Here is a 26962-nt window from a genome sequence, read left to right as displayed (position 1 = left end):
AAAACGGAGTGGTATTTTGCTCCTTTTCTAGAATGTCCTGGCTTACCTGTTGTGAATTTTCTTCTGGTCTTTCCAAAATTCACCTGTGATGGTAATGATCATGCTGTTGTTCTTGTTATTATGTATTCTTCAAAGACCACATTTTTATAGTTCTATCCTATCTATCAAGGTAGATATGTCATAAAGTTTATTTAGCCACTGCACTATTGTTGGCCATTTAGGTTGTCTTAGTAGGTAAGTGTGAAAACAAAGGAATGATGTGGATTTCACAATTGTCATAATCACCCTCAGGGACCTGGTGTCCTGCTCTCCTGATGTTCAACGTGCTCTCTGTCATTTGATATTTAAGCTTGATGAATGTCAGCTCTCCTGCTAGAGCCTGGGGTACATTTGAAAACGGATTATTTCTGCCAGTTTTCAAGCCACAGATTCTATGTTTCTTCCTTGTGGTAACTAGAGTGTGTTTGAACCTGGTAAGCTTAGCTCTAGCTAACTTCATATGGGGCAAAGTTTTGAAGAAGAATAAAGTCATTCGCGAAGGAATTTTGTAATGTGGTGTCCTTAGTGAATTTAATATTTATCTGACCCGCCTGGTCAGGGGAGTGAGATGTCTTTGGCAATTTTGCCCTTGCTCTGGAAAATGATTTTTCTGCAGCCCACTCAGGCCTGGGCTCAGCAAATCGATTAGGTATTGCCTCTAAGAGAAGATTAGATTTGTATGTGAAATGGACCCCAGGGTCCCTTCAGCTTCCAAGTTTTGGCTGCTGTATAGAAGTCACATTGCTTGAAGCCAAATTTTATGCCAAGAGTGAACTGGGAAGGGAATTTCAAGTGGGTCAATCAATGGTGCTGGCTCTCTGCTCCACCCCCACCCCGTGTCTCCCAGACCTTAGTGATATTCTTATTAAATACATTCATATAATTTTCTATTGACACTAAAAACCTCAAAAGATTGCTCCAATGAAAGAACTCCTTAGAATACCTCCCACAGTCAGCTCAGTCTGTGGCCATCTATCCCTAATACCTCTGATGCCTGAGGTTTTTTTTTAAAGGCATTTAGAAAGAGGAGCCAAGGGCAATTCTAATGCCATAAAATATCAGTTGTTCTTCCACTCCCAAAGTTACTCTTCATGTTGCACAGTGTTTCCCAGTGGGAGAACAATACAATATATTCTCTTATCTGGTCAAACCCTGTATCCTTGGTTTTAGTTTATATTTAAAAGTGATTTTTTTGTGACATGAGTGAGACCATGCTTGGAAGACTGAGTTCAAGGGCCCTGCATTTAGGTAAGCACTTTGTATATATTAGCTGTCACTGTGTGGGTAATAGACCTGATGTAGGCAGTACTACTGGGTTATAGGCATATTTGGTGGACAGGTCTCACCAGCTGGAAATGCAGACTTTGTGTTTGTTTAAACACTGACTAAACAGAAAATGGGCACTGTGAAAAGAACTTGTGTTTACTTAATTTTAAGTAGCTTTCCCTGAAAATAATTGCAATATGGATATCTGTCAACTGTGTCGAATTTGCATTGGTGTGTGGGTGGCACATGTGTGCATGGTGTGAAGAGTATGGTGTTTTATGGAAATTATGCAATCCATCTATGTTTATGGTTTTGTGTAGAGTATGCATGGGTTTGAGATGTGCACAGGTACACATATTTGTGGCTATGTACATGTGTGCTTTGGGAGCAGTGTAGGCTTTCAGAAGAGAGTAAGTCTTAAAGGCTGTATTTACAGGGCACAGCTGGAAATGTTCTTTTGGTCTGGTCATTGGCATTTATAACTTGGAGGATATTCAAAGAGGAACATCTAGAGGTGGTCCCTGCCACATGTTCAACCGGTAGAGAAACTGGGGACATTAGAATGAGATAAGAATTGCACTAAGTGGTAGAACCGGGAGGTGACAATGTTCCATTCCAGAGTGCCAGCACATAGATCACCCTTTGCTTATGGTAGACCTTGCTGTTTTATGATGGGAGTGGGATTCCATTTTGGAATCCCCATAAAGAGGAGCCTTCATAACCTTGATCTCTTAATTGCAATTACACAACAGCCGTCAAGAGTGTTCCAGACCTAAGGCCTCAAAACGCATAAGACTCCTTCGTTTCCTCCCTCCCTCCCCCTCTTTCTACCTTCCTCCCCTTTTCCCTTCTTCATCTTTCTATAGCCTAGGCTAGCCTCAAACTTACTACTTAGGCTAGGTGGACCTTGAACTCACAATCCTTGTGCTTCAGCATTCCTAGTTCTGTCAACAAGCTAACGCCACTACACAGCCGTTTCTCTCTCTCTCTCTCTCTCTCTCTCTCTCTCTCTCTCTCTCTCTCTCCCTCCCTCCCTCCCTCCCTCCCTTTCTTCCACCAGGATTGCACACTTTAAATGCATAGAAAAGGAAAAAATAACCTTCAGTGGATGCAGATCATTTTAAAGTTCAGAGAGATTATGACCTGTCAGAGTGTGTACTTGAACTGGCTATGCTGCTTCAGTCCGTTAGCAGGAAATGAGACTACTGGGATGGGTGTCAGCAGGGTGTTACGATTGGCAAGAACTAAAAGCAGATCTCTGATGAATTAAGTTTCTGAGGCCCCTCCTCTTGGTGCCTCCCCTCCCTTGCCTGTGAGGGGGCAGAAGAAAGAAGAGACAACTCCAGGTTTGGTCTATGGCTGGTGACCAATGACGCATTCTCACCAATATAGATTTGGGAGTTGGAGACTATGGAAAAACAGGTGGCCATGGGGGCAGGTGGCAGCCTGAAGCAGGTGGGGCTTGTCAAAGGGAAGTGAAGGACAGTGTACATTTGGGGGTGCATAGGGGGGTCCCTAGTGAATCTCCAAAGTAATGCAGTAGCCTCCTGAAACTTTAGAAAAGTTTTCCAAATCTACTTTATAGAAGGTATTCTAGAAGGGTAAAATGGGATACACAAATTTACACAAAAGCTGTGAAGTTTAAATATTTATGCCCTCCATTCTTTGGGGGTATGGAAACCAAGCACTGGCCTCAAGTACCCAAGGAAATTCCCAGAATAAAGACCCCGGGTCTTCACCACTGAGCAGTTCAGGGCAATGAGCAGTTAGTTAGCAGAGCCTAAGCTGTCCCAGACTGCCTGCCAACTACATGGATGACCTTGGGCAGGCCTTTCCCTTGTCTGGTTTCAATATCATTATCTCTTAAATGGAGGGGTTAAATTAGACGACTCAAGAGTTCAGGGCTCCTTTTTTTTGAGCTGAGATTGGGACAAGGGGGACAGGCTTTATGGCGAAAGGAAACCCCACCTCCAAATCAGGGTCCCTGGGTTCTGGATGCCCTGCAAGAGAAGGTCCTCCTGGGGCCTTTAGAGTGCTGGATTACGGGACGGCTTGCTGGCCAGGAGGCTCTGGCTCTCCCCACCTTAGGATAGAGCCAGCGACTCCTCCCCCGTGCTCGCCCCGCGTTCTGCGGAGCCATTAGTGCGATTGCTCTGAGTTCCCGGCAAAGCTGGTGATTTATGCGGGTCCTCGACGGGGCAGTCCCTTGAGCCAAGAACAATTAGCTAAAAGCCAGCGGGAAAGGAGGCAAGGGGGGGGGGAGCCAAGCCCTAGGGCACCCAGCCGGGACTGCAGCCCCCGGCAGCCCCCAGCTGAGCACCCCAGTCCTGCTACAAGGTGGGCCCCACTCACCACGGCGGGGGCGGGGCTCAAAGGCCGATGCGAATAGGCAGTCCAGCATCCACGCCATAACCCGTGCTGAGTGCCGGCAGCCTCGCAGCTAACCTCCTCCGTGCAGTCTCCCCGCAAGGACTGCTCTAAGTAGCCCCCGGTGACCACGCCCTGGGCCGCACCCTGCACCCAGCTCTGAGAATCTTGGTCACCGGACACCTCAAGCTTGTCAGAAAGGGGGCAGGGCCTCATGAGAGGCCCCCTCCCGCCGGAGGGGAGGGCCTCTGGCCCTGCAGCCCCTTCCCCCAACGCAAAGGGAGTCCAAGACCCAGCTCCTGTCTAGAGCAGCTCTGACTTTGAAGACAGTACCCTGCCCCTGCCCTCTGGGAGCTAACATTTTGAGGGGTGAAGGTATCTTAGCCCTAGTGAGCCCCAAATCTGAGAAAGGCCTTTCGTCCTCGACCCCCGGTTGCCCTTGGTAGAGCATTTAAAATTAGGCCGGTTTTCCAGAAGCTCCTTCATTTGAGGACAACATAGTGCACCTGTCCCAGAGAACCTCAGATCTATATCTCAGCCCCTAGAAACCTCCATGTTTTAGCGGAGGTCATTTCAGCTGTCAGGAAGCCCAGTCTCAGCGGAAATTAGTCCTGGTGTCCAAACCCTGAATCTAAATGGGGCCTAAATCCTTAGGAGCATTTCCTCTCCTGTCCAACACTCCCCTCGCCCATTTTTAGGGGATACCTCACCTCAGCAAGTTTAGCACCAAATCCGATATAATTTTAAAGCTCTGGTTCCTTGTTGAGGACCTAGAATGTAAATAGGAGAGTTGACTTGTTTCCCCCAGGAAGAAGCTGAGAGGAATTTTTATTGCCCTGGCCTTGAGATTTTCTCAGGAGAGGGAGTGATATTCTCCTGCCTGGTAAATTTTGTTTTAAGGAGTGTGATGACTACCTGCCCTAGAAGTATACAGTGTCCGGTACTCATAAATGTGGGGCGCCTTCAGTTGCTGCCAACTTAGTAGCCACGGCCTATGCTTTTGTCAGGGTACTGGCATAGGAGGGGCACCAGCATTTATTTTTAGAAAGTATTTGATATTTGATATTTCAGTGAGGGGTGGTACTGTGTTGGATATCTTTGCACATATCTTAAGGCTTTGTATTTTTAATTTTTATATACATATGCAAGGCATGCCCTGCAGTGGGCTCAATGTTTAGGACTCCTGGTGGTAGTAAACCAACTCTGAGAGAAACATAGCAGCCACCAGAGACTGGACCACAAGGGGCGAGAAAATTTTCTAAAGACAGTTTCCTTTCTCCCTTCAAGCCTTAAGACCCACATTAATTTCTACCCCTTTTCTTCATTGCTAGATGTACAGATGTGACTCTGTGCCTGGGGTTCCTCCACTGGGAAAATGGTGTTCTGTCAATCAAAATGCAGTGAGAAGGTAGAAAGAAATAAGGAAAATCTTCCAACAGCTCATTTGTGGGCCAGAGGAGTTGAAGCTGCAATCACAGGTCCTTTGAGGAGAGTAGTTATTACATTTGCTTGGCTAACCACTGATATTAGTGTTAACGTGGCAGAAGGGGTGCATAAAAAGGAAAACCCACCTGTACTCACCCATGCAATGCTTAGCAAAATAGAGCTATAGCTAGAATTTAAGGGTTTCAACTCGTTCCCCATTCTTTCTGGGAAACATGCTACCTCTTATCTTTTGCACCATTTTCTAAACCATCCCTGAGTTCCCATATCTTTTAAAAGCAATCAAACATAGCAAGCTCCTTTACCAATTTCTGCTGTGCAAATGTCTAGTCACCCAAGCCAAACAAGTGTGACCCCTAAGAAAGGCCACCTTCAGGTTCTGGAGAGTGACCTTACTTATTCTCTTGAGCTTATCCAGCACCAGCCTCTCTGTGGCCTCAGCGGAGTCCCGGTTTTAAAAAATTCAACTAAATGAATTTGTTTGACATAATAAACAGGGTACCTGCTTACCTGTTCCTTTTTTTTAGGTCTTTGGTAGCTGAATTTTTTTTTGCTTTCACAATAGCTCTAACTGAAGTCTAAACCCAGAAGTGATCCTTCCCTACGGCCTTTTGTTTTTTGTTGTTTTTTTTTTGTTGTTGTTTTTTTCAAGAAGTGTGATGTGGTAAAGTTAAAAATGCCTGAACATTCACAAACCTACATGGGGAAGGCAGCTGTGCTGTGCACCAGGTATGTAACCTTGAAAGAGATGTTCTAGCTCTTGGTTTTCTCATATGTAAAATATAGATGCTAATAGTTGTTAGCAAGCCAAAGCATATATACTTCTGGAGGCAGGAGAGAAAGAGAAATAGAGTTCATAATTCTAAAAACAAAATAATAAAGTTCCATTTGAAAAATCTTTACTTTAACTAAATGTCACATAATAGGGCAATGTATTCATCCATCAATCTCCTAATTCATTCAACAAATATTTACCAAATGTCCTCTTGGTGCCATATTTAGTAATGCAAATAATGCTGGTTCAATGGATGAATTATTATGCAATTATTTTTAAATATATAATTTGGAAGCTTATATGATAATCTGAAAATACACTTATGATACTTTTAAATGAAAATAAGTCAGGATGTAAAATGTGTGAACAGTATAATCCAGACAGTGCAAATAAATAATATGCCTATATGTAGGGGGAAAAACACTAAAAAGAAACACACTAGAATCTTAATCATGATTGTATTTAGGCAATGCAATTATGGACAATTTTAACTGTTTTATTATTTTCATACTGTAGCATTTTCCAATTTTTCTTTAATAACCACATGATTCTCTAAAGTTAGAAAACTCTACTCAAAAAAGAAATAATATCCTTGTTGAACAAAAGACTAAGCCAGGTATGTTAATTACTTGGGACTGTAGTTTGGGTTTGTGCTAGTGGCCTTAGTCACTTTGGTAACTGGGAAAAACCTCATTTCTTATATGGAAGCACATATTCAGTAAGTGCACGGGAGTCCCCAGTAGCCCCATAAAAGTGTCAGGAGCCTACTCACGGACCTGCAACCACTCATGACTAGATCATATTGGGCATTGCTGTCCTTATTGTGACAGTTCAAGGCCTAAAGCTTGACTGTTCACTGTCTCTTAAGTCTCCTATTGTATAATACAATAAGAACCATGCACTCTGATAATAATTTAGGCACAAGTCTACATGTGGAGCCTTTAGCAACAGTGATGAGGTCATCTAGGGATTCTGTGACCTTGAAAAGGAAAACATCAGACTTTACTTTCTCTTTAAGAACAAAAGTGCTTGCAAACCAGGCAAATAATGGTCGATAATTAAGTGTAGCTCTAAGACTCAAAGGCCTTTAGAATTTGTCAATGTTCATTGTTTCTTGGGGTATGGTGCTTGGGGCAAGAAACATCAGTTGGGATGTATTATACTAATCCACCCTCACCTCTTGCTCTCAGTCCTGTTGTGCTGAGTCATAATTTCTGATCTGGCATGGTGGCACACCTATAATCCCAGGCAGGAGAGCAAACATGGGAATCACAAATTCCAGGCCAGTCTACAAAGCTGCATGAGGCCCTATTTCAAAATAAGAATCTTCTTAGCATGTGAGACATCTAGATTCAATCACCAGGAAATCTTCCTTACAAACGAAAGGAAACAAACAGAAACATTCTAGACAAAGGGGCCAGAAGAAATTACATTTCAAAGGTTACTCATTGGGGTTTTTATGCTCACTAAATTAGGAAAATTGTATTACCAAGGAGATAAATCTGTCATTGTACACCCTGTACCACTCTTTCCATTGCATCTAAGCTATAAGAAACCATAAGGCAGTCATCAGGAAAAACTGACTCTGCTTCCTTTTGGGTAAATGGATGAATATGTACTACAAGAAATGGAGCAACTCTTAAAACTTAACCTTTATAGTTAGGATGTATTCAAAAGTTCATCTGTTTGAACTTTCTGAGAGTCCTTGTATATCAGCACTGCCTAGTGAGAATTTTTATTTGAACATCCTACATGTTGGGCACTTTTAGTTAAGGAAGAGGGACATAAAGCAATATAGAAAGAGCAGAGTGTTTGCAATTGAGACATAAGGAATGAGGCCAACATACCACAGTACATGACCAGATGAATGAATGGGAGCATGGCTGCTTCCTTGAACTTCTATGAAATAGAAGGTGAGTCTTAGTCCCTCCCTGATGAGATCCCTCAGGAGAGAAAACAAGCCTCTACCTAGAGGCCTGTGGAGTGAATGGTAGATTAGCAACCCTGCCTCCTGACATATCCTGCTTTTAGAAGACCTATCAGAATGTCCATATGTTGTTCATGATAATCATACATACTCAATAACGCAAACCCCAATATCAAGGACCTCAAGATTCTGCCTTCCTGGTTTCTGCTTGTGATGTCTATCTGAGTTCATGATGACTCTATCCGTGAAATTATGAGGTAATTTTGTGGGTCTTGAGCCTCAGATGGTCTTGTCTTTTTTATCCCTCAGGTAGACATGTACAAGGAGAACTGGTCCTTTCTTTTCAGATGTTTAATAGCATTTTAAGATATACTGCTTCCATGGAATTTCATCCTATGGTTTTATTCCTTCCAAACAAAAGCCTGACAAGGTCTTCTACTAATGCTTGTAAGATAGAAGTGGAGAGATTTTATCCTTGAGTTTTTAAGTTACAGGGGTGAGGTAAACTAAGTGACTAGTGTAAAGTCACCCAGGGAAAGAAAGATGAGCTGAGACCAGTCTCCAGTTCTCATCCCCCCTCCCCGCAAGCTCGTTCTTTACCAGTACTCTTTGCTAGATCCCAGGAGCTGTCTGTCAGTGTGCTGACACCACTCAAGAAAATGTAAGTTTCATCCTGACATCAGAAAGACAGAGCCACGATTACACTTCAGTCCCCAAGGAGGCAGAGAAATTGCTTTTAGTTGACAAGTGCATCTCCCACACAGATACCCCTCTGGTTGAATGAAAAGATAAAAATCAAGTTAAAAAATCCAAAATGTTCACTTAATCTTGTAAAGCATTTTGTTCTTTGAATGAGGGAGTAGGCAGGATGAAAGAATTTTTCCAACTCTGTAAGCCTTAACAGGGTGGGGTTGGGGAGAATAGTACAAACTAAGGGGATACAAAAAAAAGTCACAAAGAAAAAAAAGCAAGGAGATGATCCTTTCTTTATTGCCACAATCCATAAGAGAAAATAGCATTACATAAAAAGAACTATACAGAGGTACAGTGTATGCTACAAAATATACAATACAAACTATTAAGGTTTTCCTTCGTGTAAAAAATTCTATGACTTCCAGTTACAAGTGCTTGGGGGATGAGCAAGAGAGGTATATACTTTGATAAACTGAGTCCTCCCCAACCTGGCCAGAGGAGCTCTGAAGTTCTTCTCTCTCACTGCCCTGCAGAGGTTTAAGCAGGTTACAAAGTGCTCTACTTTCACCTCTGAAATTTCATACACCTTTGGGAAGTTGGTGTCGAAGAGATTAACATAGCTCCCGATGTATAGATGAAGAAACTAAAGATCAAATAAGATAAGTGACCTGTCCAATGTCACTGCCTTTCATTTGAAGCCTTTATTTGAAATGCTGCTAGTGCAGCCTTCTCTTGTGCCTGCCTTCCTTGCATTTGCTATACATATGCAAACTGAAATCTACACATTGTAAACTTATTGACTCTCTTCAGACTGTATATACCTCCAGTGTAAGATACTGGAAACCTACCCCTTACTGAGAGTCCAAAATCCCTTACAAAGCCTAACAATCTTTCCAGCTACAAATGTCCTTCTTTCTAGTTGTATTCCAAAATGTTTAAGAGCAGAGTCCAAATGCAGCATCCTTCCCACTGAAGTGGAGGGGATAGTTGTAAATATGGTGGTATGTACAAGCATTTTTCTATTTCTACTTACTTTGGACTGATACACAGTAACAAAAATATACTTATTTTAGGGTATCATGTGATATTTTGATACACACATGCATTATCATATTTAAATCCCAGCCTGTGGTAACAATCGCTTTGTTTTCAACTTCTATGGAATCAACACTTTAATATTGTAAACAACTCTTTATTGTGCCATTATTCCAACATAAAAATATTTGAAAATACAAAGCCGATGGGGAACGTTCTCTTAGGCAGCTACCTCCCCTGCCTAGGTTGATGTTTGAGTGCCAATGGCTCATTCCCCACGCACAGAACTCCATCAGGATGGCCAAGCCCCAAGGGCAGAATTAGCACAGCAGGAGAGAAAAAACGCTCAACATAATCCATGAGAACTTTGTTTCTTAGGTGGAACTTGAATATTAGTAAATGTCACCAAGTACTGAATGATCATTTGGTAGTGAAAGATTTGGTGACAAGTCAGCAAAACTGAAGCCCTGGAGAAGGTATCCCCAAAGAAATTTTAACTAGAAATAGAGATTTCAAAATTAAAATAGGTGTTTCCTTTTCAGTTTCAGAAATTATTAAGGCTGAGGATGTAATTAGAGATAATCCAGTATAACCTTCTCACACCACAGGGGGCATCACAGAAATCTAGAAAAGGGAAGTGACTTACCCAACTTCATCTACCAAGTTTCATAGATAAAAAAGACTTGAAGCCAGATGTCCAACCTTCTAGCCCAGGGCTCATTTTGCAACACCGCAGCACTTGCTGTCCCACCTTGAGTTCCTGAGTTCTTGAAAGGTCATCTCCCCACCTCAGGACTTGCTCTCCTCAGACCAGCATAGCACTTGGGGGATTTGCAGGCAGTGACAGTCTCTGCTGCTGGGAGCAGAGCCAGGCGCCTGAAGATGGCACCTGTCACATCCCATTGGAATGAATGACCTCCCTCTGAAACTGAGAAGGGCCAGGCGGAATCTGGGAGCGGCACCTTGAGAGCAGTCAGGCTGGCCTGTGGGGCTAGTGTGGTATTCAAGGCAGAGGAGGTCATAGCAAATGTCCTGAGCACTGTTTGCTGGGGATTTTTCTACTTCTCTTGGACTCCAGTGATTTATTAATTACTTTAGGGGCAGCCACTCTGGTTCATTGGTTTAACTGCCATTACCCTTGAGGGGCGGGGTGGGGGTGGTCTGCCTGCTGTTTCCCTGGGTCTGACTGCTTAGGAGATTGGTTCATGGGACAGCTTAGCTGGACTCTCATGCGCCTGTCGGGATTAATGGCATTTGACTGTAGATCATGAAAAATAACATCAGTAATGGGCAGTAGGGGTGGATGGAGCAAGCAGGAGGAAGGGATGGGGAAAACATGGGAGAAGCACAGAAAAAGAGGGAAGAGAAAGGAGGAGGCAGAACAATGTGATGGAGGAATTCTTTGCACACCAACCATTGACATTTCAGGCTCTGTAGCTTCTCTCACTTTTAACCCCCCCCCCCAGCCCCATTAATTGCCATTTGTCAATGCAAATAAGCCTCTCTCTACTATCATTCAATTCTGAGATAACTGAAGCCTTAAAGAGAAATGCAGGACTTGCTAATGAGGTATTTGCTCTTCTCTCTTCATGTCTCTGCATTCTGGGAACCACAGAAGTTAGTGTGAGAATATACTGGAGGACTGGTCCAATAGCAAAACAAACAATGCTAAGGGCTGACTGTTCTAGGATCTTCTTTGGATCTGGCACCTACCCTAACTTCTAGTACCTAGCACCTCTTTTACTTTCAAACACCCAGGGATTATAATTATCCCACTGTTCTACCTTCTATATCCCAGGAGACTTGTTAGACAAGAAAATAAGAAGCAATGTAGGGTGACACCATTAGAGAGGAATCTGCATAAGATCAGGACGCAGCCATGCTGGAGAAGAGGAGCCATAACTGGGTCAGATCAAGTGGAATGAAGATCCTGTGTCACATCCAGCATGTATATCAAAGAGCTGAAGAGATAGTTATATGTAGGAATATCATTTTTCTTTCTTTTACTGGAGGATGCATTTGGCTATATCTCAAGTCTCTAGGGCACTACAGCTTTAACATTGAGAGAAATAGTTAAGTTATCTCTAAGTAACTGTGGAACATGACTGATTTTGTTGTTGGTGGTGGTGGTGGTGGTGCTGGTGGTGCTGGTGGTGGTGTTAGTGTTTGTTTTCTGTTTGTTTGTTTGTTTGTTTGTTTGTTTTGAGACAGGGTTTTTGTGTGTGGCGCTGGCTATCCTGGAAATTGCTCTGTAGATCATGCTGTCCTAGAACTCACAAAGAACTGCTTGACTGTCTCCCAAGTGCTAGAATTAAAGGTGTGTGCCATCACCCCCACCAACCTGACTGTTTTTAAGTGGGTGTCTGGGGTAAAAGTTTCAGAGATGAGGAAAGAAGAAACTATGTGATGAGGGTGTGGAACATGCTCTGTAGGCTTCCACATCCACCTGGGACATGTTTTGTGGTCTAGTACTCCAAAATTGAGACCACATCTAGCTACCACCACCCTTGGAAAATAGAGGGATTCACCAAATTATCTTTCAAATCACACTTCATTGTCATAAAAGCAACCTGCCCATCCTTGTCATTGATTCTGAGACACTCTATACACCATGAAGTTAGAGATAGGGATATTAGTAACCAGAACCAGGTTCAAGGACCAAAGATATAAACTATGGCTTTGATCCTTCATCCTCATCCCATAGGAAGAAGGGAGCATTTCTGGATCCAGCCTTCAGCATGGACGTTCTAAAGCTCAACAACCAAGAAACCTTTCAACTTCTTGTACCTTTTAACTTCCCCTCTTACAGACCTCTACCCTCTGCCCATGTACTCAGCCCTCTTTATAAAGTGCCTTTTTTTCTAGCCTTTTTAATCCTACTTCTTGGTCTGTGGAACTTTTATAATGTCTGCTACCTACTCGCTCTTTTACCTCTTCCTATAGTCTCTAGCTATTGAAGAGTTTTGTTGCTGCTTCCCAGTTCTAGATGCAGTTCTCTGCTCACTCAGCCATTGACACTGTTTGCTACCTCCTGGTCCCTTTCTACTTATGGAACAAATGTCTCCTTTCTCTTAGTAGAACATCCCACATCCCCTAATGAAGGAGCTAGAGAAAGTACCCAAGGAGCTAAAGGAGTCTGCAACCCTATAGGAGGAAAAATGATATGAACTAACCAGTACTCTCCAGAGCTGTGTCTCTGGTTGCATATGTAGCAGAAGATGGACTAGTCGGCCATCATTGGGAGGGGAGGCCCTTGGTATTGCGAAGATCATATGCCCCAGTACAGGGGAATGCCAGGGCCAGGAAGCGGGAATGGGTGGGTTGGGAGTAGGGTTGGGGGAGGGTATAGGGGGCTTTGGGGATAGCATTTGACATGTAAATGAAGAAAATATCTAATAAAAAAGAAAAAAGGAAAAAAGAAAAAAAAAGAAAATCCCACATCTCGTCCCTAAGAATCTTTCTGCCTACCAATCATCACGTCTCACACTTGTTGATTCTTTTTCTGTAAGTTTTCTTTTCCATCATGCTCCACAAAGACATTGACGTGCCTGGACAAAACGACCTTCCTCTTCTCCTCAGTCTCCTTCCAGCTCTTACTCAGCCTTCTCCTCAGCCTCAGTGCCAAGTGCCTTGCATTTACTCATACACCACTTCCTGTGTTCACAGCAAGATGGCTTTTATCATTACATACAAAACACACACCCACACACACTATACCCTTTTTATTGAAGTTGCCAATAGTTGTTTGGAAACCTAGCCTAAGAGGACACATCTCTGGTCTAAATTTGACTTGCCTCCTCTACCAAATCCCTCATTGTGAATTTGCATTCATGGAAACTCTCTTTTACCTTGTCAGATATCTCCTTCCACCTCTAAAGCCGTCTCTGATACTCTAGAAGAATCACTCCTCAAATTCCTGTCCCTAAAGATCCAATCTCATATGGAGAGGTTTCTCTCTCTCTCTCTCTCTCTCTCTCTCTCTCTCTCTCTCTCTCTCTCTCTCTGCCCTTGCCTCTCTAGATCATTCCCAAGTACCTGAAATAATGTACTAAATAGAGCAGACAATTAATGTTTACCTAACTGACTAGCATTTGCTAATTATTTGGCACCTGATACATAACAAATGTTTCATGAAGGTTATGATTGGATTTTTTCCAGTTTACAAGCATTTTCTGTATGTTTATTTGACTCTGTACTCATATAATATCCCTGTGTAGGTGGTTTTGTCTTATTCTCTTTTTTATAATGAAAGTGGTAGAATAGAGCAGGTATTTATTTTCAGCCCCTTCTACGCCAAGTGTTTTTATACACATTTTAATTAAATATTCAGAAAGCACTGGGAAGTAGGTGTTCTTACTACATTCTACAGATGAGAAAACTGAAACTCAGAAAAGAGTCCAAGATCACAAGAAGCATATAATTTGCCTCCTCTGCTATTTCATTGTTCTGTAAATTTGATCATAGTAAATCTAGTGAGCAATACTGAAAGGGCATACAAAAGGTATTACAGAGTGATATGATAATTATTATTTACATATATTATGTTTTGGTCTTGATTCCTATAAAATTTACTGTCAGCCATATAAAGAACTGAAATGGAAAATTAAACCTTTCTATTTCCAAACAATCCTTGCCTTTCTCCTTGCATATTACAGTTGTAGAAACCAAGGATTGAGTGCGTCCCATGTAGCAGGCATTATGCTCACAGTTTTCCATCGTGTGCTTTCATTTAATCATGAACATAATCTTAAGGGGCTATTATTGTGCCACAATATATGTATGAGATAATTGTACCACATAGGAGTTCAGTAACTTGTTAAAGGACCCCTAGTTATCCTGTGAAGTATTTGAAATTTTAAGTTAGGTTGGTCTAGTTCCAAAGTTAATATTCTTTCAATGATACTAGACTGCCTTTCTAAAAGGATGGGAAGGGTCAGAGTGATGATGTGGCATCAAGTCTTCTGACTATATTTCACATCTCTTTTTCAAATACTGCTTTGTATTGTTAATAATCTTCATATGTATAAGGTCCATCTCCTCAACCATATTACCAGCTCTTCCAAACCTAGTTAGATGTCTCACAGAGGGTTCTTTCTAAATATGCAAAAACAGATAAGCATGGGTCTCTCTTCATTTGAGAGAATTAGTAATCAACCATCATGCTTTGACAAAACCCTTATCTCCAAAAGAATGGAGCTCTGCTAGGAGATGTATCAGTCCCCTAGCTCCTTGGAGCTTGAAGACAGGAGTACACTCCCTGCCTGCACATAGCATCCATTCTCCAGGGAGCCTCATAGTCTCATTAGCATCAGAGTCATTTCAATGAAGGCTAAATTGTGTGTGTGTGTGTGTGTGACTCTGAGAGAGTGAAGTCCCAAAAGGGGGCGAAGACTCTGAGCTAAGATTCCACATGCAGATGGACTCTGGGGATGTTTATCTCCATCTAAGTGATGTGTCAAGTTCTAACAGCCACAATCCATACAATGAGTTCGAAAGATTGTGTCACTGTTAGTATTAGGAATATTAATAACCTTATATTTGTACAGGGGTCTTCCATTTACACAAAAGGTTCCTGCACAAGATTTTTATTTTTAGTTTGTACTCTCAATCTTTTTGGATTCAGCATTCCCCCAAAACAGCCCCCTGTCCAGCCTCTGGGAATTACAGTCAACCCAGGGAAATGGACAGCTAAGACCAGAGAAGAATTTTAGTCAAGTAAAATGTAAGGTCAGCAATTAGCAATTGATCCTGTTGCACATTTAAGATCTTAAACATGTTCAAGGTATTAAATGCAGCTCTCCAGTCTCTTTCCTTTCCTTTGCTTATTTACAGAGCCTGCAGGACCTCCCTGCCTTAGCTCCTCCTGCCATCAGAATTCACTCTTCCTAGTCCCTTCCCCCATAGATGGCTTCAGCCACTGTAGAAGCTGGCTCATCAATTATCTCTTCCCCTCCTCCAGACCAATTTTCTCATGCATTTGTATGAGTCCACTTAGCATCCTGCAAAGAGATAGGCAGTAGTAATAATCATATCTAACACTCATGGAATTTTTACTGTGAGCCAGGCTCTATAATAAGCATTCTACATGTATAATTTTTGCCCAACCCTATAATGGTCCTATGAAGAGGAGTTATTAAGATCCCTATTTCATAGAGAAGGACATTTCATAGAAGAAGGCTCTGAGTGACTATGCAACCCACCAAAGACCATAGCTAGCTAATACAGAGACAAGATTCAAACTGTACATGTCCATAAACTACTAGTATACTGTCTCTTGCTATTGGCCGCCTTTCTCCTATACAAACAGGAAGGTTCAAGGATTGGGAGGCTGTGTATTGGTCAGAGGGAATAGTCTCAAAGAGTCAGAAAATAATTTTCCTCTCATTTTCTGTCAGTATCAAGATGTAAGACTCCAGGGAGTTACTTAAAGACCCCTGCTTCTGAATCTACAAACAGGGTCCAGTGTGTGAGATTCAAGAGAGCCTAGCCAAGAAAGGTTAATCTCCTCCAAATTTATAGAGCTTAAAAGCACCACACAAATGCAAAGTGTTCCTTATCATAATCCTTAACACTATTATTCCAGCCTATTCATCTACCAATGAACCTGGGATAGAGTCCTGGCTCGGTCCCTAGATTCTGGTGCCATTTAAGTGCCAAGACAAATGGTCTCGGGGAGTAGTGGGTGATCTATTATCCGGATATGGATTATTTCTCGGAGTAAATCGTTAGCCCTGTCGGATGCTGATGAATTCTCCCACTGCACCTGGGGGCGCATCCCTCTGCACTGGACGTGCAGGGAATGCAAGCAGTGACCAGAGCTGCACAGTGACTGTGCAGATGGGATCCTTGGGGGAGGGGAATAAGTATTAGGTTCCCTGGAGAATCGACAATCCTACCCACCTGTGAGAAGATAGATAATGAACTTATCCACCCACAGCTCAGCCCAGGTCGTGCAGGAGTAATTTCTGACCTTTCCTGATGTTTAAAGTGTGGTGAAGGAGAAAACAAAGCACAAAAGAGCCTGGCATTTTGGCACACCAGAAACTCCCCAAAGAGAGGCAAGAAGAATGGACAGCAGAAAGAGAAACAAGTAAAAGAATAGAGGACAAGGATAAAATAAGGAACAAAGAGGTGAGAAAAATTCAATAAAACATCACAGAAAAATCATGAAGAATACAATGATCACAGTTAAAGAGAAAGCCAGAAGGAAGACGCAAGAGAATAAAAAGAAAAGAGAAGGGAAAAATCAAAATAAAAACAAGTCTTAGAACAAAAGGTTGTGATGAAACTGGAGTGGGGGCAGAAAATGAATTTGTATAGCAAATACGTATGTGTGTAACTACAAATCTATTTCTGCTCCTAAAGTCTGGAAGGAAAGCAAATAGCATCAGAAGAAGAGAAGGGTGAGAAATAAACTAACAAAATAAGAAAAAGGATAAATATTAAAAGAGAATCATCAATAAGATGCAATAAAGAGAAAAGGCATAGAGATAAAAGATGGTTAAAAAAACAATAATTGAAGAAATCTGAGAAATGTTGAAGAAATGTCTTTAGGGGGATGAGAAATGCTTTCTACCATTTGTATCTTATCCCCTTTGGTTGCAGGGCACATTATAATTTCAATGGGCTGCCCAAGTTGACCTTAAAAATGCTTAGGTTTCTACCTGTTTAGAAGGCTTTCTCTCTTGAGACTGGAGAGATGACTCAGCAGTTAAGAGTACTTGATGCTCTTGCAAAGGATCTATGTTCAGTTCCCAGCATACACAGGTTATGTCACAGCCATCGGTAACTATAGTTACAGGGGATCTGATGTTCTCTTCTGATCTACAAAGGCACCAGGCATGCATGTGGTTCAGTTCATTCAAATACACACACACACACACATGCAAAATAGCCCTACACATAATTTTTTTAAACTTTAACATAGTACATAAAATAGTTCCTGCCTTGCACCAACTGTTCACTACTCTTGTAAGGAAAAGCAATGATGGCAGAAACAAAGTCAGAAGTAACCAGACACAGATCTAAACATTTAGAAAATCACATGCTCGCTCTCTCTCTCTCTCTCTCTCTCTCTCTCTCTCTCTCTCTGTGTGTGTGTGTGTGTGTATGTGTGTGTATGTGTGTGTATATCTTTCTCTCTTTCTCACTCTCAGGTATACAAACTCATTCATTCTGAGGCAAATGGGCACATGAGAAGTATCAATTTAGATATTTAGGTACCAAAAGATGCAAGACATTGTCCAAATCCAACTTCACCAAAGACAGACAAAAATATAAAATAAAATAAAAAACCAGTCCAACCAAAAAGACAGCCCTAGGAAGAAGTAGAGATACACTACCACAGAAGATGATAGAGAATCAGGAAATGATGGTCATATGAAGAGACGGACAAGCAGGGCCAGAGAAGGCTCAGCCTTAGCCCAATTCCTCCCCTCTGCATTCAAGAAGTTTTCTAATGCCAGGCACTAGCTTCTCTCCACTTCCCTCCAAATTTTTCTCTGACCTTTATAACAGTTGGTAACAATGTGATTTATTTAAATAAACTCACGCCTGCTAGCAGTCTGTTAACTACTCTGTCACCCTTCTTTGGGAACAGATGCTGTACTCCACCACCACCACCACCACCACCACCACTGCCACCACCACCACCACCAGCAGCAGTTTGAAAGACTATTCAAAAGGCCTCTTCAGGCATGGATGAAAGTGGTAGGATTTCCAGCCCTGTGGCTAAGAGAATTGTAACTCATCTTGACTTCTACTCCATGACTAGGGCTTCCTCCACTATCTATATACACAGTTCTCTCCAGTTTGTGTATGATGAGAACACCAAAATATGAGATCCATACCCCAGATGGAATAACAGAAGTGTTAAACAAGGCCAGCTAAATTGTAGGGGTCTTTCTAGCCCTAACATTCTGGGATTCTATGACTAAAAACTAATTCTTTCCAATCTAAACCTGCAGTTTAGAACAGGACAGAAGTTGATTGGGTTTTTCTGGACAAACATGGCATCACTGTCTGCCCCAATAAATATTTAGCCATGTCTCATGTTTATTAATTTTGTTCAATATTAATATTTCTTGGCGCAGCTTCCAATACTGAATGATAGACCCCTGATAATGTGAAACATATAGCCTCCAAATCCCCTTCCAGATAAGCCACAGATGGCTATTCATCTGGCATGTTCTGACAAACAGGCTGCACCACCCTTTCTGGCTAGTTCTGGGCACATGGAAGAGTAAGACAACTGCATTTTAAAAGGAAACAGTATTTTGTGGGGAGGATCAGGGTAGTCTAAGGGCTTTGAATTGATATAGCCTGCTGCTGATTCCATAGAGAACCAACATGAACAGCTCTACATTGGTGATAACATTACTTAGAGATCCTACCTCCTTAAATTTCATTCATTCATTAATTCACTGTACAGAGAATATTTTTCTCTTTGCCAACCTCTCTGTACTGAAGCTAGAAATATATATTCACCTGGGAATCAAAATTGTGGTAAAGGAGAGCATGGCTGAGGTAAAGCCACATATTGTCAGCACTGCTGCTTAACATCAACAAACTGAGGCTATGGATAAATATTTATGAGAAGGAATAATTTGGTATTTACTGTATATGCAGAGTTTTAATTATCCCCCCCCCAGGCAAAACAGTTGAATCAGAGGCCAATTTTTTTTTTTGTATGAAGTATTCAAGATTCACATAAGTCTTGTAATTAGTTCAGGTGAAATAATTTGCTTTGTAAGTATAGCTCAAAAAAGTACAAATTAGCTGAATGTATTTTCTTTATTTTTTATTCACAGTCTTAGTGACAGGGTTTCATTTGTTGGTGATTATTTAAGTACATTGTTTTGGAGGGTGTCTGGACATTTATGGAAAGATAAGGGAACATAGACTTTCTTTGATGGTGTCATGACATTTACCCTGTCATTCCCAAGTAGTAAGAGGTTTGGACATATTGTTGAGCATTCTCTCACTTCATGTATCCAACAACCACATATCATATGCCATATGCCACATGCCATATACCATATACCAAACACCTGTGCTAACTCACACACACATGGTCAAGCATGAACATTGGGAAGATTCAGTTTTTACCTCTGCCTGTGAAAGGCTTATGTACCAATAAATAAATAACGTAAGGACTTTATAATCAGTGCTTTAAGAGAGATGTGTGGGAAAGGAACTGAGAAGAGCTAAGACTAAACAATGAGGCAAACTTGGTAAAAACACAAAAGTACCTAGAGAGATTCTAAATAACAGGGGGAACATTTGCTGGTCTATGGTGACAGAGGTGTGAAAATCAACCCTATGTAAATCGTGTTTGGGCTAAAAATGAGCAACCCCCATTTCTCTAAGTACTTCTTTTAAAACAGTAGAATGTGTTCTTGAGAGTCAGAGAGCAATACAACAAGCAGATCACTTTGTGGATGAGATTAGCCTAGTAGCTTGCTTTACTTCTAACTGCATCAATTTAGGAGTACATATACCCATTCCCTTTGTAAAACAAAGCAAAATGAGCAAGGCTCTTATCCTCTAATTCTCTTCACTTGAAAATCACTTTCTTCGCCTTTCTAATATGTCCATCTAACAGAATTCTTTCATGGAGGTGAGAGGATGCAAGTATTACTGTATACTAAGGTGGCTTTCAAATTATTCACATTCCAAAGGAGCCATAATGATTTCCAAGATAATTGGTTGTAGAAATAAGTCCTTCTAAAAATCCCGCAATAGAATGTTCGTGATGCCACAGGATGATTCAGAGCATTTGGCCTTAATTACTTTGATTGTCCGCCAGGATTTAATATATGAATATTACATTGCAATCTTCAATTTAATTTCTTGTGTAAATGGATTGTGGCAGAATCCTGTAGTCCTGGAACTGGCACATAATTCAGCGTGGGAGACACTATCTTAACTCATCTCATTACTCAAGCCATTTGTTGTCCTTCAGGCTTTGACAGCCAGGAGATGGGAAAGTAGCAGAGGTGATGCGATCTCTCAACCTGGGTCCAGACAGACATGAGCCATCGTCTCTACCGATTACGTTGTTACACAGACACAGACAGCACTTACTTTCAGAAGAGAGAGGCAAAAATACCCACTCCAGTTAATGTGAATTTATGTGCTGTGGGATTTCTTAGCATAGTGGAGTGAGAAAACCTGTGACATTCATGCCAGAGATCTTAGATCTAGTCTTAACTAGGACGCTAAATTTGAAGTATGATTTTGGACAAGTCCTTTAATTCCTCTGAGCTTCCCATTCCTCATTACTCAGGAGAAAACCCACACGATCACCAAGTTGCTTCTCCCCACCCCCACCCCCTAGAAGGAACACTTTCTCACAAATCTAAAGTCTTGGCACTGTGACTGAACAAAGGTCATTGCTATACATCCCATGAATAATAAACCACCCAGTAAGTGAAGGCAAGGATTGAAGAAAGGGAGGAAGTCAATTGTATAGAAGGAGATATTTGAAAAGGAGGGGGAGGTAGAGGAAACAGCTCTGTAGACTTAGTAAGTTGTCCCTCTTGCCTATATCAGGAGAATTTGCAAAGGGATTAGCAAGATGGGTATCATTCTGGCTCCGTAAGACTGACGGAAATTGGGGGAGTAAGAATGACAACAAATGTTGAGCGGCCACTGTGCTGGGAATTTATCTCTGGTTGAGGCAGAGACTTACTATCATATATTGATATCAAAGACTGTCCATATAAAATCTATAAATAACTCCTAAAATAAATAAGGGAGAGGGCAATATAGTAGAAGAAAGGTGGATGACAAGCTTAAATAGGAACTGTGTGTAAAAGAATATAAAAAGGCCAATGAATATATGAAAAGATCTTCAGCCTTATTAGTCACCAGAGAACTGCACGCTGAAACCACAGTGAGATACCACTGTACACCCACCAGAATGATTAAAATTTCAAAATCTGAAAACAGTGTTGATAAGGGTTTGGCACAATGAAAAGCTGTAAATTGGTGCACACTTTAGAAAACTGGCAAGAGCGACTAAAATGGAACATGTGCATATGTTATGACTCAGTTATCCAACTCCTAACAAATACAGGCACATGTTCACTAAAAGAAAAACAAAAATATCCAGAGTGATGTTAGTCCAAATATCTCCAAGCTGCAAGTATCTAGGTTTTCATGTCTAGTAGAATGCATAAGTCAATACTGGTGTAGTCACAAAGGGAATATTACACAACAACAAGAAAGAACAATGGAAGTTTTATGCTACAAAGTGGGAGAACCTCACAAATCTAATATTAAATGAAAAATCCACATACCAAGAAGGACGTATTGAATGACTGCATAAAGGTCAGTTACTGGAAACCTTATAATATATAAGGATGTAAGGTGTATGAGTATAAAAAGCAAAAAAGCAATGTTCATGTAAAAAGAATAGCTGTTACCTTTTAGAAGGGAATAAAATGATTGAGGTTAGGGATGTGGGTACAATTTGAAAATCAGGATTGCTGATATTCTATTTCTGTTGTTATGTTTGAGGCTGGGTCTTGCTATACAGTTCTAGGCTGGCTGACTTTGAAGCCAATAAGTAGACTAGGCTTTTCTTCAAATTAATGGAGACTCTCTGTACCATGATGATCAGCAGAAATATTCTGCTTTCTAGTTGGGTAACAGATAGCACTAGTCTTTCACTGTCCCCATTGGAGGAGTTAGAAAATAGACTGAAGGACCTGAAGGGGTTTGCAACCCCATAGAAAGAACAACGACATCAACCAACCAGATCCCCCCCCCAGAGCTCCCAGGGACTAAACCAACAACCAAAGAGTACACATGGAGGGACCCATGGCTCTAGCTACATATGTAGCAGAGGATAGCCTTGTGGGACATGAAAGGGAGAGGAGGCCCTTGGTCCTATGAAGGCATTCCCCAGTGTAGGGGAATGCCAAGACAGGGAGGTAGGAGTGGGTAGGTGGGTGGGGAAGCACCCTCATAGAAGCAAGGGGGTGGGATAGGAGGTTTCTGGAGGGAAAACCAGGAAATGGGATAACATTTGAAATGTAAATAATAAAATATCCAATAAAAAATAAGTGAAAAATATGCACTGATGATTTATGTGTTTCTTTCTGTGTAGAGTATTTTAAGAGAAAACCTTAGAACAGAGGCAAGAAAAAGTCAAAGATACCTTTGTCTCAGGTCTCACATCCTCTCACATTCCTGGTAATGGAATTCCAGGCTCTTTTCATGTCTCTGTATCTGTCCACAGTGATAGTTCATCTTTAAAGCAAGCCTGACCCAAACCTGTATCTAACAGCTGTCATCAAACTGAGGTCAGTGACACCATGTACCTGCTATTGCCTAGAATCCTACTGTTTTTCCCTATTCCCAAATTATTCTTCCTCCATTGCATTGTCTTACCTTCAAGTCTGTTTCAAGACTTCTATTTGCAGTCTTCTGCATGCCCTTTGGACTAATGACTAAAGAACCTAAGTAGATTTTTTTCTGAACCTCAGCAAGGTCTCCACTCTAAAGATTTCAGTGCCTACCATGCACTCGGGATCTTCCTCTTCCTCTGTCCAACTTGAATAGCTTCTCTACTACTCCCTCATACCAAGATCTAACATATTGAAGTGCCTTATTGAAAACTCTTAGAGCCAGATACATTTCAGAATTGTGACATTGAAGGGTGTTATCAAGATAAGCATATGCATTTATTTTTATCATATAATGCATTTAGCAGATAATGACATAGTTCATATAATCAATCATATTCATATTTTGGTTAATGGACTATATTAATATTTTAATATTAATATTCCATGCTGAATGAGATAAAAACTCAATATTATCATTCAACAGTGTGGATAAATTTTGGGATAGGTTAAAATGAGTTTTAGCACCAATTTTTAAATTTTTAATTTTCAGTACTTTGTGTTTTAAAAAATTATAATTAGCCACACTCATGAAATCTTTTGGAGGCTGAAGCAAGAGGATTGCCATGAATTTGAGGCCAGTTTTCAGCCATCCTGGGCTACAAAGTGAGACCATGTTTTTCAAAATGAAAAAGAATAAGAAAGAAAAATAAATTTTGGTAGAAACCCCTGTTCTATCTTTAAACAGAGAGAAGGATGGAAATATGGATAGGCACAATACATTAGTTATGTGTAATTATCTCCCCAAATAGATGAGAAGTGCACATTTAATAATTTTTTTTAGCTCTAAGTCAGGGTTCCCAGTTGTGAGTAATGAAATTCCATTGCCAGCAAGAGTAACATGATTGTAGAAGTTCACCCCATGTAGATCTGCTACCAGATCAGAAATGCTTTGCCATGGATCTTATAGCCACCTCTGGTACTCAATCAGTAGCCACTCATGAAAAGTACAAGTCTTTTTCCTTGCTATGGGTACTGTAAGCCTAACTAGAAAACAAATATTGGTGTGGCACATCCCTGGGACTACTCTGGTGGGTGTAATGTGAAAGGATGTAGTGAACTGCACACAGTACTTTTAGCTACTTTTGCTTAAGTACTCATATTCTCAGCCAGGCTTTGCGATGGTATTACATGGTAGTCAGTTTAGAACTCCTTTCAGGGAAATACTCAGAGTTCAGTGAGCTCATGTGCATAGTTCAACATAGAGGTAGATATTTACTTCCAGATACCTGGGGATACTATGTTCTATTGTACTGGTATGTTTCAGACACAAAGCAAGGGTTCCAAAAGAGACTGATGAGGAAGTAGAACACAAATCAAAGTTAAATCGTCAAGCTTTTCTACCCAGGAGATACCAGCAAATCCTGGGAAACCCATTCTCAGAACATTGTCTGGAAGAGAAAGCCAGCTGGGAAGATAAATTTTAGAAGTTAGAAAACCTTTGGGACATAAGGATGTTTGCTTCCAGAGGGCAGAAACTGTTAATCATAAGTTTGGTACCTCCCACAGCAGTGCCCCAAGCTCTTCAACCTGAAACTAAGAGAACAGGAGTCATATGAGCCCCATTACCTCTTACTGCTCTATTTTTGAGACCCAGCAAGTCCATGCTGTGATTCCTTTAAAAATGGTGTGTGTGTGTGTGTGTGTGTGTGTGTCTATGTGTAATTTTTCATAAGAGTAATACATGTTTCTTGTTAAAATTTAGGCAACCAGATAAATATATGAAAGCTTATCACTTATCATTCCATTTCTTACACATATCAGTATCTTTTCTCCTTGTTTGCTTTTGTTTCCCCTTCTTTCATAAAATTGTGATCATAGAGTTTTGTGTTTTGAGTTATACTCTCGAGTACACTTAGGACATTCCTCGTGTTGGTACTAAAGCTAGTGCAATTTGAAAGTACAGCAGATACAGTGATCATACTTAAATATAGAATGTGTACCATGTTTCTATGGAATTTAGTCTGAGTAAGAAGATGAGACAGATATACATGATTCAATAGTGAGAAATACAAAATGGGATATAATTAAATTTCATTTAGGAAGACAGACAAAGAGAATCCAAAGGCAGGAGAGATTGATGTGGGTAGAGAGGAAGGCTCATGGATAAGAAAGGACTTAAATTTTCCTTTAAAGTATAAACAGGGAGAATGAGAACAGAGAAGCAATGAGGAAAATGAAAAGGTGAGAACCATTTTATATTTTCTGTTGTTTATGATAGAACCCTATCTAAGGCAAGTTTTGGGACTCTTCAAAGGTTCATCTTCCATTCAGTCAAATAAAGCCAAGTTTCTCACTTGAAGGGGATTTGGAAAATAAATGCATAAAAAATGAATCACTCATGCTAATAGGACAACAGCTTAGGCTCAATCCTGCTATTTAGAAATTGTCTTTTTGCTGCATATTGAACAGTGGTAGCTCATAAGTCCACAGTTGGACAACTTCTAGGTAGGTTTCTGGTTACATGACTCCAGAGCCTTGCTCACAATAAATTCACTACTGTCTTGGTAATCACAAGAAGAGATTACCAATGAGACGAAGCCCAGGGCCCAAGCCCCCTTCTAATACCAAAAGCACAGTTAAAAGATGGGGAAAAGTGAGTAAGTCATATTTGTGCTCTGAAGAGCTCCCCAAGTGGAACTAGAAGTTCTCCAGGGGCAGAAAAACAATGGAATGAAGAAAATTAGAAATATTATAATTAGTTCATTTGTAATGTTTTCAAACTGACCTTTCTTATGTCAAGAGACCTGTCACTAACCAGCTGTATGCCTTTGAGAAAATTGCATTACATCTCAGAGTTCATCTCAGTTATCTTCCCCATCTGTAAAATGGGAACTATACCAAAGTTCCCCTTGGCACCAGAATCTATGGACCTATGACTGTTTTGGACCATTACTTCCTTTCAAATTTTAGGAATCCCCTATGACAACGCAAATAACTCTGAGAAAAGGCTACATCTTACCCTGTGTTGCCAGTCACCACCATACCTGGGAATCGAAGTCCTTTAAGGAATGGGACCAGGAGAGCAAGAAGGCCCAGCCTAGGGGGAAAGGCAGAGAAAGGAGAAGTGGGTGGGTTCTCAAGATGTCACCAGTTAAGCAGAGGGAGAATATTAATACCTCCTCCTCTTTCTGCCTCTCCCCTGAAGTGCCCAGCAGCAGGCTGTGCCTGGTTGCAATGCCTCCGTAGGTGCCTGCTCAGCACAGGATGACCTGGCTGCCAGCATACTATTCTAAGCCAATGAGAGAACCTTGCGGTGAATGATCTTTAGGCCAATTATGGATGGACGTATCTCTTTAATGGCTAGAGAGATTTTATCTTTGGCTCCTTTTCATTGGTTCAGGCTAACAGAAGTCTCTGTGGACTGTCAGCCAATGCCAAGTCATCAGCCAACAGGAGTGGGTTTAGCTGTGAGATCTTGTTTTCATCTGGATCTGAAGTAGCCCTGCCTTAAGGGCTATCCTCTCTCTTCATTGTCATCCCTGACTGAAAGCTTCTGCCAAGAACACAGGAGATATAAGCAGTTTCACCTAACTGAGGCAGCCTGCTGAGAGGTAGGCATACTTGGGGGTCAGGGGCTGTGTGTTTGCCCAGCCCCTGCAGGTGAGTGCAGGCACATCAGCAAAAGAAAAGAATAAGGAGGTAGCACTGGTGGGAGTGAATTCTGTGATGCTAAAGGCAGATCGTGACAGTTTACACTGTTATTACTTCCTTCCCACAAGTTATAAATATTCAAAGGGCCTATTCAAATCCCTATAGTGTCTTCTGTGTTCTTACCCTGTGTGCCTACAGTGAGAGAATTCCAAAGAGAGTAAAAGTTGTGTTAGTTCCTATTTAGAACTTGAACTCCCTACTTTAATTTGCCTCCAATATCCAGTGATAGAAATTGATGAAGCTTGGCTCCAAACAGATTAAATCCATGCTCTTCTCTTCTAAAGTCCTAGCCTAGTGTGGGTACCTCTGGTTATGTATGCTTCATGGAATGCTAGGACTATGGGTTTCACT

General features: G+C 41.2%; 1 protein-coding gene across 3 annotated transcripts in view; it reads right to left on the bottom strand.

The window, feature by feature from the left end:
- Positions 1–25962, bottom strand: part of Arhgap36 (Rho GTPase activating protein 36) — a 51885-nt gene extending 25923 nt beyond the window's left edge. Inside the window, exon 1 of one of the 3 annotated variants that reach the window (XM_017318633.2) lies at positions 25945–25962. Coding sequence is in view for 2 of the 3 variants with exons in the window: in NM_001081123.2 (NP_001074592.1) it covers positions 3658–3715 (58 nt within the window). In the remaining variant the exon portion in view is untranslated. Of the gene's footprint in view, positions 1–3657; positions 3873–10191; positions 10378–25944 lie in introns of those variants that run through there. The other 2 variants (NM_001356394.1, NM_001081123.2) reach the window with 2 other exon arrangements.
- Between the last annotated feature and the right edge of the window lie 1000 nt (positions 25963–26962).

The sequence above is a fragment of the Mus musculus genome, chromosome X, assembly GCF_000001635.26.
Source record: "Mus musculus strain C57BL/6J chromosome X, GRCm38.p6 C57BL/6J".
Lineage (NCBI taxonomy): Eukaryota > Metazoa > Chordata > Mammalia > Rodentia > Muridae > Mus > Mus musculus.
Note: the sequence above shows the minus strand (reverse complement) of the source record. Positions and strands in the feature narration are given on the sequence as shown.